Here is a 17,348-nt window from a genome sequence, read left to right on the forward strand (position 1 = left end):
TAAGTCACAGGAGTCCTGACAGATAGGTTCACATCCTCTGGATACTCAGGGGCCTGGAATCTTTACCAAAAATATGGGGTTTCTTGAAAGGCTGTGAGAAATACATCTACCCTAGGATTTCTTACAAAAATACCAGAGTCGGAACTCATGCAGAGTTGTATGAATTCCTGTGAAACACTGAAGTGTTTGAATTACCATAACAACTTTTCTCTGCCTTCATGCTTTCTCAGGTATTTCAGAATGTAAATATTTGCTCAGTGAGAAGAAGATACAGTTGTATACCCTTTATGTATTCTGTATATACTCTGCAAAACTTTAAATGTAACCCCCAATTACTGATATTTGATATATGTTAAGGTCACTAGAAAGTTTGAGACCCCTTTATATTATAGGAATAAATGTAATTGTTATCAGTTTTTAAATAAAAACTATAAGCAATGCAAAATCATATGCAAAATTATATGTAATCCTCATTAATTATGTCAAAAACTGGATACTTTTCCAGTATCATTTATTCAAAGGAGTATCTCAAGCTGTACAGCTTACCTCTTACACTGAATACAGCTACCCCCAGCCCTTCCCCTTCCTTGACATCTACTTTGGGAGGAGATGCATTCCACATATACAGTTGCATGCAGCTGCTGGCTTTTCATAACTCTCTGCACAGTACTACCCCTGCTATTGTTGGGGCCACTATGATACACTGCAGCTGTTTGTCAAAGGGAGTCAGCTAGGTCTCCCAACGATGGATAAAAATGGTGCTAGGATTGCCTTGAACTAGTCTCATAGAGGAAGGGCTCCCCCAGTGAGATGGCAGATATGCAATTTGTGCCCATTGCTGGAGTGACACCTTCCCCCAGATTCATTCCAGTGGTCTCACTTTGTTGAGCTCCATGCTCTGAAAGCTCCAACTAGTCTGTGCTACTTTTAATGACCTCATAACTGAGACTGCTTTGTGTTAAATCTTTTATTTTTTTATTTTTTTTTATTTACTGGTATTCTGTTTCTCTCAGGTTTGGGCTTGGAAATAAGATCCAGAATCTAATGGGTATGTCGATAATAATGAGTTAATTTAAATGCTAAACACTTAAACGTAGGTAAACATGTTACACAGTCATCAATTTTGGATGTAAGTCCTAATCAATGACATAGAGTGTTTGCTTTTTGGGTGACAGGACTAAAGAGAAACAACATAATTTGGCAAGTTGGACAGATGGTGATTTTAATCCTAGTTCTGATAAAACCTGAGCTAAAGTCCCTGCAGCTTGTATTTTATACACTGGACAGAGCAATACTTCTTATTGCAGATTTATGGTGTGTGTTAAAAAGGATAAAGAGAAGGAGACTACACTGCATAATCTGGCTTTTGATTTGTTGCTCAGTACACAGTATCCCCTTCTCGTCTAGGGCTGTTTGAAGACTTGCTGTTACAGGGGCACACACGCGCCTAGAGCCGAGAGTGCCAGCTGGCAGTTAGCACAAGGGGAGACTGGCTGATCACTGTTGGCTGTTCAAGAATGTCTGAGACATATTGGAGTCTGTTGGGGAGGAATCTGTGACTTCTCGACTTTCCACTTGCGATGTTTGCATCAGCTGTGTGGGGAGACACAAGCATCCTAATTGGCCTAAGTGATAAAGCATTTGATACCGCTGACAAACAAGACCTGCATTTTACTTTCCTTATCTATATTTACTGAGATTTTTGTGAGCTTATAAATGCTCTTCTTTATTCTAGTATTTTCTTGAACATAGTATTTGAGAGAAATCGAGTGTGGTAGTCTGAGGGTTAAAATACTGTTGTATAAAAAGAGAATGTTAAATATAGTTCAAAGAGCATTGGCATCATAAGTCTAGGAATTTAACTTAGTAATTAAAGAACTTTTAGAAATAATTTTCACTAATTTTTTGGCCTAAAACTTGTTCAGAAATGAAAAGGATTATATTTCTTCATGTAGATGATTTTCACATAAGTCTCTATTTATTTATTGAATAGGATTCTTTGTCTGTGGTGTCCATTTTATTTATCTTATGCTAAAAGAATAAAGATTTAGTAAGGCATTAAGTAGCCTCCAGATACAACTTTCCACAGTCCATGGAAAGTTAATCAGAACCAACAGTAGCTCATTCTTCACATTTTATGAATCAGGGCAGAACTCTTTTCACCTTCAGTGAGATGTGACTTAAATCTTACAGGCAGCCTGGGCAGTTATACCTCATTGTAATCACTATGATAAAGATTATTGGACATATATGAAACAGAAGAGGTGATTCTGGTTCAAAGCACACTGTTTGAAAACAGCAATAAAACATCAAAATGATAGAAATATACCTTCTCTTACAACATTCTTGATGGGAATGGTTTTCAAGAAAAAAAAGTTGGTTTACCACTTCAAAAGAGAGTTTTCTTTTTTGTAAAGTCTAAGCTTTTTTTTTCCTTTAGAGCATTTTATATATCACCAATTTTGAGGTACGAAACCCCACAATAAACAGTAGTAAACCCAACACTGAGTGCGGCAAGGGAATGTTGGTATTCCTAACAACTAGACAGTGGGGATGGGGGTGGAATAAATGTAGAAGAGGCCAATAAATCGAAACATGTTAAGGCTAGAGCAAGATCACTCAGTGACTAACCAGACAACATCTTTTATAGGACTACTGTTGATTATTAGAGACTTGTTTGTCCTTTATTTACTTTTATTTATTTGCCACAAGTTATTCACTTTGTATCCCAGCTGTAGCCCCTCCTTCTTCCCCTCCCAATCCTGCCTTCCCTCCCTCTACTCCTCCCATGCCCCTCCCTATCAGAAACTTTTTGTCTTACAAATTGGCTGTGTACCATTCTTAGCATTTCCTTTTTTTAGGTACCTTAGAAACACAAATTATATCATGATACTAATCTGTTTTATGACATATTATCCAATTTATGGGAAAAGATCTTAGTCTTCCTAATGAAAACCATTGTTTACCAAATAGCAAATATTTAATGAGGCATTTTCTCAACTTAGAAAGTCTGATAGCTTGTGAATCAACATTGTTGTTGTTGTTGTTGTTACCAATAGTAGCTCATTCTTATTGTTGTTGTTCATTCTCATTATTATTGTTGTCGTTGCTGTTTGAGGATTTTCTACATTTTGATGTTGGCTGTTTCCCTAGTAATTTAGAACTACAAGTGCAGTGACGTTTTTTTTTTAAATCCCCAGCAGGGGGTGCTCACCAAGAAGTCTAGCAGAAAACAAAGTTGAGCTCATCCGCTTGCTTTGGAAGTCACACAGTCACTCATGTCACTTCTGTACACCCATTCTAAATCTATGCAGTATCTAAAATGTATTTTAATGACTATGTAAAAACTTAAATGTCATCTGCAATTGCAAGGCTGCTAATGAGTTTGGCATAGTCAGCCTTGTCTCTAAATAATTTGTAAATGTTGAGAAGCTATTTTTAAGTTACACCTTTGGGACCCTCTCTCCCTCCCTCTCTCTCTCTTTGTTACAAACACACACACAAATACACACACACACACACTACATGGCTAATTTGGGGATTATAATTATTAAAAAAAAAACTGTTCTTAAATTTCATTACACGGAAGGGCACAGAATATAGAATCTGACAAATTCTTTTGAACATCACTTATTATGGGTTATCTCTAAAATTGGTAGTCTTTCTGAATCTCAGAGTTTCCCATAAACATAATTGGTTTAGTAAAGTGCCCGCATTGATAATCTCTCTCATTTCTATGTTGATTAAGCTTCTCCTAATGGAGTTGATGCATAGCAAGAAAAAAAAATTACACTGCAAGAGAATTCAAATGAGTGGTACACAAGACCAGCACATAAGCCCACATTATTAAGATTTGAAATTAATCCTCAACCTTTCTGAGGAGAATAGCTATAGGTTAAGTGGTAACGATGACAATAATAACACGTTTATTTAGTGCCTCCTGGCTTCCACATAAGTTATCTCCTTGGTTCTTCCCCAAGATCCTATTAGCTAGATGATCATTCCCATTCCTCAGTGCAGGAAACCGAAGCTCAGGGACAGATCAAGAGAATACTTCCGGTTCATGCAACCATCAACCAGCACATCTGGGGCTTCAAGTCAGAAGGTCTGAATTAGATTCACGTACTTATTTATTTATTTATTTATTTATTTATTTATTTATTCATTTATTTATTTATTCATTTATTTATTTACCATTCATTCATTCATTCATTCATTCATTCATTCATTTTGGGGGGTCTTCTGTAGGAAATATCACAGCTAGTACTATTCTTGATTTTCAAAGAGGAATGGGCAGACAGTATGCATATTACATCATGCAAAATTCTCCAGACGTGCTTACATTAGCTGAGAAGCTGCGGGTGTCACCCCTGGACACAGCTGCCTGGTACCTTGCCATCCGCTCCTTCAGGGAGAGCGCCTCGAGGAGATCGGACTGGCCTTCACTTCCAGGTGTACTGGCTTCTCCGGACTTAGTAAGGTTGAAGGTGACTGAAAACAAAGGTAGCGTTTTCAGATAGGTGTCAGCTTGAGAAGAAAATGGCACCAACTAAGAACAGAAAGGGCTTCTACAGTGCTTGCTTTCCTAACCCGGACTGAAAAGTATCACAGCACATTCAAAGTTTCTCTGTCAATTTCTTTTTTCCAAGCTTCAGGGCAAAGATAGAAAATGCGCATGCAGGAGAATATCCTCATAAAACACCATTATTGCCCATCCCTCCTACTTCTGCAGTTAGTATGATGAGAAATGATAATTTAATAATAGATACATAATTTTAATAATTAATATTCTTCAAGCGCTGTACGTTGCATTTATGCTAAACACTGCATAAACATCTCATTGGCTTCTCTAACAACCCTGTGGGCAGATGCTATTTCTTAAAGTTTATATGGGTGAAAACAGAAAAACACAGTGGTTAAAACAACAACAAGAACAACAATAAAAAAGCTCCCCAGGATCACAAAATTTCTAAGGGGTAGGTTTGAATACAGTTGGAATATTAACAAGGACATCTTTGTTCTTTGAATCTTTCCTTGTGCTCAACCCTGAAGGAGGTATATGCAACTAAAACCAAAGGTTGCAGACTGTAGATTCTTTCCTTTTAATCGGACACAGAGTGTACATAAGAAAGAACAGTAATAACATTAGTAATGGCTTTGTCTGTCACCTGCAGCAGAAAGTTTGGTATTTTTCCCACTAAACCAGACAGAGAAGATTTTCACACCTGGAACTAACACAAAGGGATTGATTGCGAGGTTACAGAATGGTGGTATCCTGAGCCAAAAGAACCCCTGTGGCCAATCCAATACAAGCACAGCCTTAGACATCAGTCACCGTGTGCCCCAGTATCAGCTCTCAGTGAAAGGACTCTCATAGTTACATGACTCTCCACCATTAGGTAGCTCACATGTGCCCAAACTGGTCTCATAGCCAGGTTTTCTTGTTTAATGCAGTGCTTTTCAGCACCTACTTTGCTAGATGGTTTACCACACATTCTAAGAAGTATGTGTGTGCATGCACTCACACACATGTGGACACATGTGTGAATGTGATTGTGTGAGTACTTTTTCCAACTCTTAAGCATATGCACTCCAAGGTTGCCCTCCTTGGTGATTATAGCTTCTGAGACAAAGATGTGACTCTTTGGTGTATTTTATTATGTAGGTTGGTTTAATATAACCACTCTGGACCGAACTGTAAATCACTTCGAGTAATAATATGCCAACTCACTTCCTTCTTTCCTTATTCCTCCTCAGCCCTCAGCCTCCACAGTAAAACATCTTATTGGGTTGTTCACTTTTAATTTTTTTTGGTGTCTCAAGATTTATGTGCACAATGGCTCATAAGAACAGCTTCTGTGGCTCAAAAATAACTAGAACAGCTTGCACTTTAACTCCACGACTTGGTATTTGTGGCTTTTTGTTCAAGTAAATATTTTATATGTTTAATAAAAACATCTTATTTACCATGTTATAAAAATACAAACTATAAAGTATCAAGAAGTGTGACTCTATCACAGTGATGCATTCACAAAGGTCAACTATTTTGAAATTTAACTGCCATCCTAAACTTGTATCACATAAGAACTGCAATGTTTCTGAGAAAAAAAAGGATTCCCACAAATCCCCATAATTTTTTCACATGCTTAGGAGAAATCCTAATTTTTCTGCATGTATAATCCATATGCAGATAGGTTCTCTTATGTTCAAACACAGTGGTCCCTTTTCATCATGACAAAGAGCTCTATAGTTTCAAATAAAATATGACTCATTAAATGTTTTTTTCATAACAAATATAAATATCATTTTGCATAATAGTAAAAAATTTCATCCCTTCATGATTAATCTTAGCCTAACCTAACTTGTTTATTCTTGCTAAAATGTACAGATGCTGTTTTTAATATGAAGTACTCCATTGTTATCATATTTCCACTTCTGGGAAAATGTTCAAGGTTATTATTAAAGCACTCAGGGGTCTTTGGATTGTATTTACCAACAGCCTTTTAGGCAGTGAAGAAACTACTGTATTTTTTATGTGTTCTCCAAACTTTCTGTCCACTGCTCTTAAATGGACAGGGGGCATGGAGTAGAAAGACCATAGTTAGCAAACAGGAAACCAAGTTGCTTCTCAATCTTCTAAGTCCAGACCTGCTAAATTTCTCTTAAAGAAGCAAAATGATGTTTCCGTACCTTATTCTCCAAGTATGGCACCAGGTACTCTTAACATGGTGCTGATCACACTTGACACAGTATTTTGGTCTTGGCTAGACAAGGCTTTCCTTAGGGATGTATGGAAGAAGAGGGATAGTGAGCCACAGGACCTTATCATTCCCTGCTCCAAAATATGTGGGTGTAACTGAGTTTAGAGAACAGCACAAATAAATTTGAAATATTTTTTTAAAAGTAGAAGTAATAAAAGAACAAATAGACCTGTTTGTTGTCACATAGTATATGTGGAAAAGAAGAAAATGATGGAAGTGATTGCTGTGAATAAGACAAGATAACAAGCTAAAAGGTTGAAGTGTCCTATGAAGAAGAAAAACCCCCAAATATTTAGATGAGCTTTGTTAGGAAGCTTCATAAGTACTAACATCACAAAAAAAGTTTATTAGAAGTTTTCTGTCTGTGGACATTACAGAAAATTCATTATATAGATAAGTAAAGCCATACCCAAAGAAGGACAGTGGGTTCCCTGTAGTTTCAAAGCTAATGGCATCACTATGCTGAGAATCCATCACACTCTAAATACACCAAGTTTCCTTTATTGCTAATACCAATGTAATTGACAATTCATTAAAACATCAATTCTTTATGTGACATAATAAACCACATAAAAAAGAAACAACACAGAGAGCAAAACAATGAAGGAAAATTAAATATTAAAAAATACAATCTGTCATGAAGACAAGTTTCAAACACTGAAGACAAGAATGTCTTTCATTAAGTGTTCTATTTGTTTTAGCAAAAGATATAAATGATCATTTTTGTAATAGAATGCCTTCTACAATACAGAAAATTCAAGTTATTATGTTCACACACAAGCTTTTCTTCTACAACTTTTAGAAGCAAACAAACTCATTTGATATTTTTTTTTTCTGCAGGCCACAGAAATTCATTATACCTGTTGTCAGTTTTTCTTTCCATGGAGAGTTCATGTTTACAGCAGTTTTTAAGGTACATTGGTGCAATATTATGCTCAGAGAATTCTTGACCAATTATTCACATCGGCACAATCAATCAAAGAAGACTGTGTATTTACCAGTCTGTTTTTTTTTTTTTTTTTTTTGTCAGCGATACAATAATGAGTCTCAGTTGCTAGGCACTAAATATAATAAGGAACCATCAATGAGATTATTTCAACTTGGGGTTTTCTCCTATTTTCATGAGTCTGTTGTCAAAAGAAGAGAACATAGCAATATGTGGCAACACTCGTTAATAAATCCCAAAAGGTTCATTCATATATTTAATGTTAACTACTGTCACTTAGCTGCTCAGTCTCCAGTTTGAGATTAAACTGTCTACATATGTTGCATGTTAGAATAAAAATAAAAAGTGACAAGCATGTCTCACCAACAATTATCTTACAATATTAAATATTGCAAATTCAGTCCTAATACCTTTAAACAGTAGCAATGTGAAATATAGGCCAGCATCCTGATACATAAATCCAGGGTCTGTGTGTTACTTCAAAATGCTGCCAGCATCATAAAAATGTCCGCACATAAAATGCCCAATGTGGCAGGGTTCACAGGCACAAGTGCTCTGTCACTGTCTTACTTATAAAGCCAGATTTCATGTCAGCATGTTTTCTAAATGTAAATACTTCTTATTGCTTCCGAAATATGGGAGGCACATTCCCAAACTACAGCTCTGGAAAAAGTCTTACAAAACGGATGAGTGCATAATAAAATAATAGATTCTGTGAGATGAAATTCATGCATTAGACATTAGACACTCTAAAACTGGCTTATTTACATATAACTTGAATTTACGTGAATCATATCATTTTCCGTTTTACCTACCCAACATGGAATATGCAAAATTCTAAAATTCAAATGATCCAATAAAACCCATGCTTGCATAAAATCAATATTCACTAATACAAAAAGAATGTTGTGAAAAACAAAAAACCTGTAGTATGAAGTGGAAAATATTTGAACTTTTTATTTCATTGAGAAACTGCTAGCACTTGTGTGCGGCAGGAGGCTGGTATCAGCCAAACCAAATTCTCAGCAGAGATCAAGGTAAAATCAAAAGATGACAAAAACTTCAAGATTCAAAAACAAAAACAAAAACAAAACACCAGAAGAATGAAGGTAATATGGTAAGCCGTAGATTGGAAATGAGTGATATATTAGCAATAGCATGAAAGCAGATGAAAGACACAAGAAAAATCTGTCTTCTGATATCTTCTATTTCTTTCTTCAGAGATTGAAAGTTTTTTTCATACAAGTCTTTGACTTGCTTGGTTAGAGTCACATCAAGGTACTTTATGTCCTTTGTGGCTATTGTGAAGGGTGTCATTTCCCTAATTCCTTTCTCAGCCCTTTTGTCTTTTGTATACCAGGAGGGCTACTGATTTTTTTTTTTTTAGTTGATTTTGTATTCAGCCCTTGGCTAAAGGTGTTTATCAGCTATAGGAGTTCCCTGGCAGAATTTTTGGGGTCACTCATGTATACTGTCATATCATCTGCAAATACTGATACTTTGACTTCTTCCTTTCCGAGCTGAATCCCCTTGATCTCCTTTAATTGTCTTATTGCTCTAGCAAGGACTTCAAGTGCTATGTTAAAGAGGTATGGAGAAAGTGGGCAGCTTTGCCTCGTCCCTGATTTCAGTGGGATTGATTTAAGTTTCTTTCTGCTTAATGTTGGCTATAGGCTTGCTGTGTATTGCCTTTATTATGTTTATGTAAGTGCCTTGTATTCCTTATCTCTCCAGGACTTTAAAAATAAATAAATGTTGGATTTTATCAAATGCTTTTTCATCACATAAGGAGATTATCATGTGGTCTTTTTCTTTCATTTTGTTTATATGGTGGATCACATTGATGGATTTTCATATATTGAACCACCCCTGCATACCTGGGATGAAGCCTACTTGGTCATAGCGGAGAGATCTGTGATGTATTCTTGGACTTCTTTTGTGAGTATTTTATTGAGTATTTTTGCATCAATGTTTATAAGATTGGTCTGAAATTCTCTTTCTTTGTTGGGTCTTTGTGAGGTTTAGGTATCAAGGTGACTATGGCTTCATAGAATGAGTTTGGTAATGTTCCTTCTGTTTCTATGTTGTGGAATAGCTTGAAGAGTATTGGTGTTAGTTCTTCTTTGAACTTCTGTTAGAATTCTATGCTGAAACCATCTAGCCCTGTATTTTTTTTTACACAGGAGTCTTTTCTGAGACTGATACTCCAAACAAGGACTATGCATGGAGATAACCTAGAACCCTAGCACAGAAGTAGCGCATGGCAGCTCAGTGTCCAAGAAGGTTCCCCAGTAATAGGTACATGGACCATTTCTGACATGAAGTAATGGGCTGGCTCTTTGATTACCTCCACCTGAGGTGGGAGCAGCCTTACCAGTCCACAGAGGAAGACAATGAAGCCAGTCCTGATGAGACCTGATAGACTAGGATCAGAAGGAAGGGGAAGTCCTACTCCACTATCAATGGACTGGGAGAGGGGCATAGGAGAGAAAAGGGGAGGGTAGAATTGGGAGGGGCTAGAAAGTGAATAAACTACAATTAATAAATATAATAAAAAACTCCCAAAATAAAGGTAGGCAAGGAAATAGAATGAAGGTATGGGAGATACTACAAAGCATGGTCATGGACCATGTCCCTGAGTTGTGATGCTTGAGCAGAGGTAAATGAGAGAGGAGGCACAAAGGTCTAAAAATAGGTCAGCCTGTAGAGTAAAAATATGTAGAAATAGGTAGAGACTCCAAGGTGAATATGTTTTATGATGACAAGTTGACCAGGCTGACTCAAGCAGATAAGAAAAGAGATCTGGAATTTTTCAAGAGGCAGATAGATAGTAGCCAGTCACACTGGACTTAACAAAGCACTGGGGTCTAGATAATCTTTAAAGTGAGAGATAGCCATTGCTGGAAAAAAAAGAAAAAAATATCTAAGCAACACACATCACATTTTAAGATATTGTAAAGGAAATACTTTGTTGAAAATGAAATTTGGATATAAATGAAAATAGTTACCATAACCCAGAATTTAACATAATCAGGTACCATAGCAATTTATTGGTAAAAGAATTTGAAAGTTTCCAGGTGACAATGCAATCAGAATTTTTTTCCCCTTCATCCATCCCTCTTCTCCTCTCATGTCCCTCTTCCAGTCCACTCTTAGGGGACATTCTCCTCCCCTTCCATCTCACCCAGCCTATCAGAAATCATCAGGACTGGCTTCACAGTCTTCCTCTATGGCCTGGTAAGGCTGCGCCCCCCCCCCCCCCCCCCGCCCGGGGCCATCTCCCAGGCCCCCCCCCTCCCCTCCCAGCAACCCCCCCCCCCCCCCCCCCCCCCCCCCCACCAAAAAACATCCGGGCGGGCCCCCCCCCCCTCCCCCTTGGGCCGGGGGAGGGCCCCCCCCCCCCCCCCCCCGAGGGAAGTGATCAATGAGCCAGCCACTGAATTCATGTCAGAGACAGCACCTATTCCCCTTACTAGGGTACCCACTTGGAGAATGAGCTGCCATGAGCTACATCTGTGCTGGGGTTCTAGGTTATCTCCACGCATGGTCCTTGTTTGGAGTATCAGTCTCAGAAAAGACTGTGCCCAGATATTTTGGCTCTGTTGCTCTTCTTGTGGAGCTTCTATCCTTTCCAGGTCTTTCATCTCCCCTTTCTTTCATAAGATTCCCTGTACTCTGCCCAAAGTTTGGCTATGAGTCTCAGCATCTGCTTTAATACCCTGCTGGGTAGAGCCTTTCAAAGGCCTTCTGTGTAGATCTGTATTTATCACCCTGCACAAAACTAAAGTCCAAGTGGATCAATGATCTTAACATAAAACCAGACACACTAAAGCGGTTAGAAGAAAAAGTGGGGAAGAGCCTTGAACTCATTGACACAGGAGACAACTTCCTGAACAGAACACCAACAGCACAGACTCTAAGAGCAACAATCAATAAATGGGACCTCATGAAAAACTGAAAAGCTTCTGTAAAGCAAAGGACACTGTCATCTGAATAGAACTACAGCCTACAGAAGAAAAGATCTTCACCAACCCTTTATCTGACAGAGGACTAATATCCAGAATATATAAAGAACTAAAGAAGATAAACACCAGCAACCATGTAATACAATTAAAAAAAAATGGGGTACAGAGCGAAACAGAGAATTCTCAATAGAGGAATATTGAATGACAGAGAAACGCTTAAAGAAATGTTCAGTGTCCTTAGTCATCAGGAAAATGGACATCAAAATGATCCCAAGATTTCACCTTACACCCATCATAATGGCTAAGATCAAAAACTCAAGTGGAAATCAGAAATTTATAAATGTCCTTGAATATGAAGAGTTTCTGTGATGAAAGAACAACATTCAGATACTCTCAGGTGTTTCTTTCATACATTGATTATCATGAGAAACTAGGCAACCAGTTATTGACTAATAAAATTTAATTGTATGACTCCAAAAACTGGTCTTCATCTAACCTGATAACCACAAGGAAAAGAATGAAAGCATCCACACTGATGGTAATAAAAACAAAAACAAAAACAACCATCCAAGAATGAGAAAAGGCTTTTATATAGTGCTTCCATATGAAGTCCTATATAAATATATAATATCAAATGTACCAACTATTGAATTAATAACAAATTAAACTTAATATTGAAAGACAAATACTACAAATAAACTCACAAGAAACAGGCAGTATATCTAAAAGCATTTCAACAAAAAATGTTGGCCAAAAATATATTAAATTCATATAAAGAAAAGCTTTCTAAGTTATATATTTTTTTTCAGACAAAATCACTACGGAAACAAATTACATAGAATAAAATAGAGAGCCATTCTACTGATGAAATACAGTACCCATCTAATGCCTGTGGATCTTTTTGCTTATTATCATTGTAAAGAAACACAAGATAACACAAAGATTAAGAAAAAGAAAGAGACAGGAAAGCGTGTCTATAATTTTCTCATTTCATATTTGTAGAGTAAATTAAACATACATTATTGTAATAAAATAACTAATAAGGCCTAGTTTAGAATATCTACAAAGAACATAGGATATCTTTGTTTTTTCCTCCCCTTCTTTGAGGTAGACATTTATAGCCCCAAATGGTAGTGTGCTTATACAAGGTGAATATGTACAGGCAGCACATAAGCCATCTGTGATGTTGGAGGTAAGGCTGGAGGCTTGCTGGGGTCGCCTTCTTGCATGTGTGCAAGGGAAAGATGCAGAAAGGATTAATCAACAACAAGGCTAAGAAATTGTGTGTGAATAGTTGGGCAGTGACTTTGAGGACACCATTAGGAGATCTTCATCCTTCAGCATCTGGTAAATGAAGTACAGGTTATGTTGAAGGGTTAAATGCTTTTTAAAGTGATGAAAATCCTTAGCAGACCATCAGTGGTTTATAAGATGATTTTAAGAGAATGTCCTGACATAGATCGATGTATAGATATAGAGACAGAGGTAGAGATGAGAGAGATGCTAGATAGAGACCATATAGATGATATACATCGACAGAGATAGAGGTAGATGATCTAGATAGAGATAGAGTTAGAGATATAATCACTTCAGAAAACAATTATACTAACTTTATAGCAGGAATAAAACTGGATGGAATTGGATATGGGAAACCTAAAAAAAAAAATTCAAATGTTTTAGAAAAAGTTTGTAGGAAGAAAGAAAACTAGAGATGGAGAATATTCAGTGGGTTTCAGGGGTCAGTTCCAATAAAGATCACCAATAAGCCATCCAAATGCTAACATCACTGAATTATAGGAAAAGAACTCAAAATGATTTACAAGTAAACAAAACAAAACAAAACAAAACAAAAAAACAAGAGCAGGCCAGTGTAGGCAGACAAGTCAAGAGTATTAAGTAATACTCTTGATCATGATGTGAGGGGAGGGTTTTTTAGTGTTTTTTTTTGGGGGGGGGAAGGAGGGCAAGTAAACGGAGATACAGATAGTTTTAGAACTCCCTGCTTGTCCCATGGCTGATGAGATGCACACCTGGGGGAGTAGCTGGGCCTGCTTGCCTTCAGCCTCACTGACAAGTCCTTTGTCACTGTTGCTGGGGCATTCCTTCTCTGGTATTAGTTCCCAGCTCACTGGGACCCTGACATGTCCTGAAGACCAGCTGAGACATCCGGCTTCATGTACTGAATCATTATCAGATTCTTGACATTATATACAGGAGACAGATACTATTGGACCACTAGCCAGACAGACCACAGCCTGTAAGTCAATCTAATAAATTCCCCTTTAAAACATAAAATTCATTCTATCAGTTCTTCTCTTCTAGAGAACACTGACTGATATGATATTTTTCTGTTGTGAACTGGTTCATTTTACAGATATAATAAGACAGTTAACAGACTTCCAGATGGCTAACACAGTTGTAATTATGACTCAAAACAGACTCTAAGGTTCAACAGCCAGGTAAACTATTTAGAAGAAGAACATAATTTGAATTATTTTTTCTTTGAAATTTCTCTGACGTCACCACCAAAAGCCTTGATTTAGTTCTAAGAATCAGTCAAGAATGAGATGTTGGGTCCCATGGCTGAAGGAATTTTTGATGCTATTCAAGAAGGCAAGTTCTTTAAGAGTGACACAGCAGCTGCCTTGATATTTATTCTGGATGTGTCATAAAGAACTCACAACTGTTTAGCACTTGGGAAATTGATTGAGAATTGAACTGGGAAAGTGCTGAGGTAAATTTTATTAAATATAAATATATGACCTATAATCAAGTTTGAATTTGTGTGCAGAATATGATTGCATTAGACATAGCATAGGCTCATATCCATTAGCAGGAATACTCTTTTTGTAATTTTAATATTTACATATCTTTCAGCTAACAAGAAAATTCATTTCTGTAAGCATTTAAAGTACTCCTATCATGCCAAATACATTATCAATTTGAGTTTTTAAGATTCTTATCCCTTATTTGAATATTATAAAACCAAGTAATAGATGATAATATGACAGAGCAATAGTCCAGCCCGGTATTGCATAAAATCACAGCTCTTACCACAACGAGGAAGGGCAAGGGAATAAAATGAGTGTCAGTGGATGCCATAGCATCACAAAAACTGTCTCCTGGCATCCTTCTAGCATGGAAACAGACCCATGGAAACTTCAACCCATCACCCCATTATCTCATTTTCATCCAAAACAACGTGCTGTGGCATGCGTACTCCTAACTTTCCCTGATTTCATCCCTGCACCCAACTGTATGGAAGTTTATTCATTCACAAAGTTCTCTCCTCAGCAACGCAGGGAATTTGTTCTTGGCTCCTTTTCAGGTTCTCTCTCATTAGAACTTGTTTACCAGATACCAGAAAACAACCTGCAAATGAAGTGGCCAAGTAGAAGAAGAGAAGATGCAGTGTACGTTGGACAAAATAGGAGTTGGCATAATGATGTTTATATCTCAGGCCCTCGAACCTATGACATGTTAACTTACATGAAAACGAAAGAATTAATTATAATTAATTTACTTTGTATCCCAGCTGTAGCCCCCTCTCTCATTCCCTCCCAATTACACCCACCCTCCCTCATAATAAACTGTAATTAATATAAAAATAGCAGTGTTTTCAAAGCAAAGACTCATGACCAAACCTTTGGCAGAGTACAGGGAATCATAAGAAAGAAGGGGAGTTAGTCTGATGAGGAAAGGATAGGAGCTCCACAAGGACCAAAGATATCTGGGCACAGGGTCTTTTCTGAGACTGACATGCAACCAAGGACCATGTATGAATGTAACCTAGAACCTCTGCTCAGATGTAGCCTGTGGTAGCTCAGTAACCAATTGGTTTCCCATAGTGAGGGGAACAAGAACTATTTCTAACAGGAACTCAATGACTGGCTCTTTGGCCTCCCCACCCCCCAAGGGAGGAGCAGTCCTGTTAGGCCACAGAGGAGAGCTTTGCAGCCAGTCCTGAAGATACCTGATAAAACAGGATCAGATGAATGGGGAGGAGGTTCCCCCTATCAGTGGACTTGGCAAGGGGCACGGTGGAGATGAGGGAGGGAGGGACTGGGAGGGAATGAAGGATCAGGACACGGCTGGGATACAGAGTTAATAAAATGTAACTGATAAGAAAAAAAATAAAATTAAATTAAAAAAAACTCCATTTAAATCTGTAAATATTACTTAAATATTACTTCATTTGTTAGGACTCTAGCATTAACATGCAATTTTTATTTATAAGTTAACTCCTTTATGATAAAATATAATAACAGTAGTTTAGATATTAAGAGCAATTGCTACTCTTGCAAAGTACCTAGGTTCAGTTCCCAGAATTCAAACAGCTGTCACCAACTACCCGTGACTCCAGTTTTAGGAAATCTAATACCCTTTCCTAATCCCCACCACTATCAGAGGTACAACTGTTACACATACACGAATGTTAACTAAACATTCATCTATAGAGAATACAAGAAATAAATCTTTTAAAAAATTATTAAATTTTTATTTTTTGTATTAAAAAATAAATAAATAAAGATTTAATTAAAATAAAAGAATTTTGCTGCTGCTACGCAGCTAAGGATCTTGAAATCGGAAGAGTTTCCTGGATTCTCTCTATGGTTAAATTGTAATCCCAAGAGGCTTCATAAGTCAAAGAGCGAAACAGGAGAATAGCATAGTAAGGACTGAAGAGAAGAGAAAAGGAGAGGAAAGGAGAGGAGAGAGAAGGAGAGAGGAGAGAGGAGAGAGGAGATAGATGGATGGATAGATAGATAGATAGATAGATAGATAGATAGATAGATAGATAGATAGATAGGTAGATAGATAGATAGATAGAGAGGCTTTTCAGGAGGTAAAAGTAAGTAATAAAGATGGATCTACCTTCCAGATGGTAGATAAGTTAGAAGATAGTTCTCCTGTGAAGCTTGTTGGAGGAACTTGGCCTACAAGTCATCTTGATTTCTGCACAGTGAATCTCCTCGGGAATACAGGACACCTACAACTGCAATATAACATTTTTTTTCCTGATGTTTGTTGTCATTTGTGACAAAACAATAGGAAATTGTGCTGGCTTGTTTTTTTCTTTTTAATTCTTCTCTTATCCATTACATTCCAAATACAGCTTCTCTTCCCTTCACTGTTTCCAGTCCCCCTTCTTCCGTCTCCTTCAAATGCATTCCTTCCCTGCTTCCCTTCATAAAATTATGTCAATTTGACATAGCCTAGAGTTATTCGGGAAGAGGGAACCTCTAGAGAGACAATGCCCCCATGAGCTTGGCCTGTGGGCCATCCTTTGGTACCGATTCATAATTAGTAATTGATGTGGGAGGCCCCTGTCCACTGTGGAAGGTGTCGTCCTGGACAGCTGGTCCTGAGGTACATAAAAAGTCAGGCTGAAAAAGCCTTGGAAAGCAACCCAGTAAGCACTGTTCCTCCATGGCCTCTGCATCCTTTCCTGCCTTAAGGTTCCTGCCACAATTTCCCTGAATTATCTACAACAAGCTGTAAAACGAAATAAATCCTTTCTTCCCCAAGTTGCTCTTGGTCAAGGTGCCTTGACCAAGATATAAATTCTAACTATGACAGAAATCAGCAAATCATTCATTGTACATATATGTGTGTCTATCTATCTATCTATCTATCTATCTATCTATCTATCTATCTATCTATCTATCTATCTAT

The 17,348-nt window shown here is 37.4% G+C and overlaps 1 protein-coding gene across 1 annotated transcript in view; it reads right to left on the bottom strand.

Moving 5' to 3' along the window:
• Nucleotides 1–17,348, bottom strand: part of Xirp2 (xin actin binding repeat containing 2) — a 336,814-nt gene that overhangs the window by 45,286 nt on the left and 274,180 nt on the right. Inside the window, exon 4 of the mRNA XM_055600574.1 lies at nt 4,343–4,464. Within this exon, the coding sequence (XP_055456549.1) occupies nt 4,343–4,399 (57 nt within the window). The 5' untranslated portion in view covers nt 4,400–4,464. The remainder of the gene's footprint in view (nt 1–4,342; nt 4,465–17,348) is intronic.

This window comes from Psammomys obesus, unplaced genomic scaffold (genome assembly GCF_907164565.1).
Source record: "Psammomys obesus unplaced genomic scaffold, mPsaObe1.curated_primary_1811, whole genome shotgun sequence".
NCBI classification, from domain to species: Eukaryota; Metazoa; Chordata; class Mammalia; order Rodentia; family Muridae; genus Psammomys; species Psammomys obesus.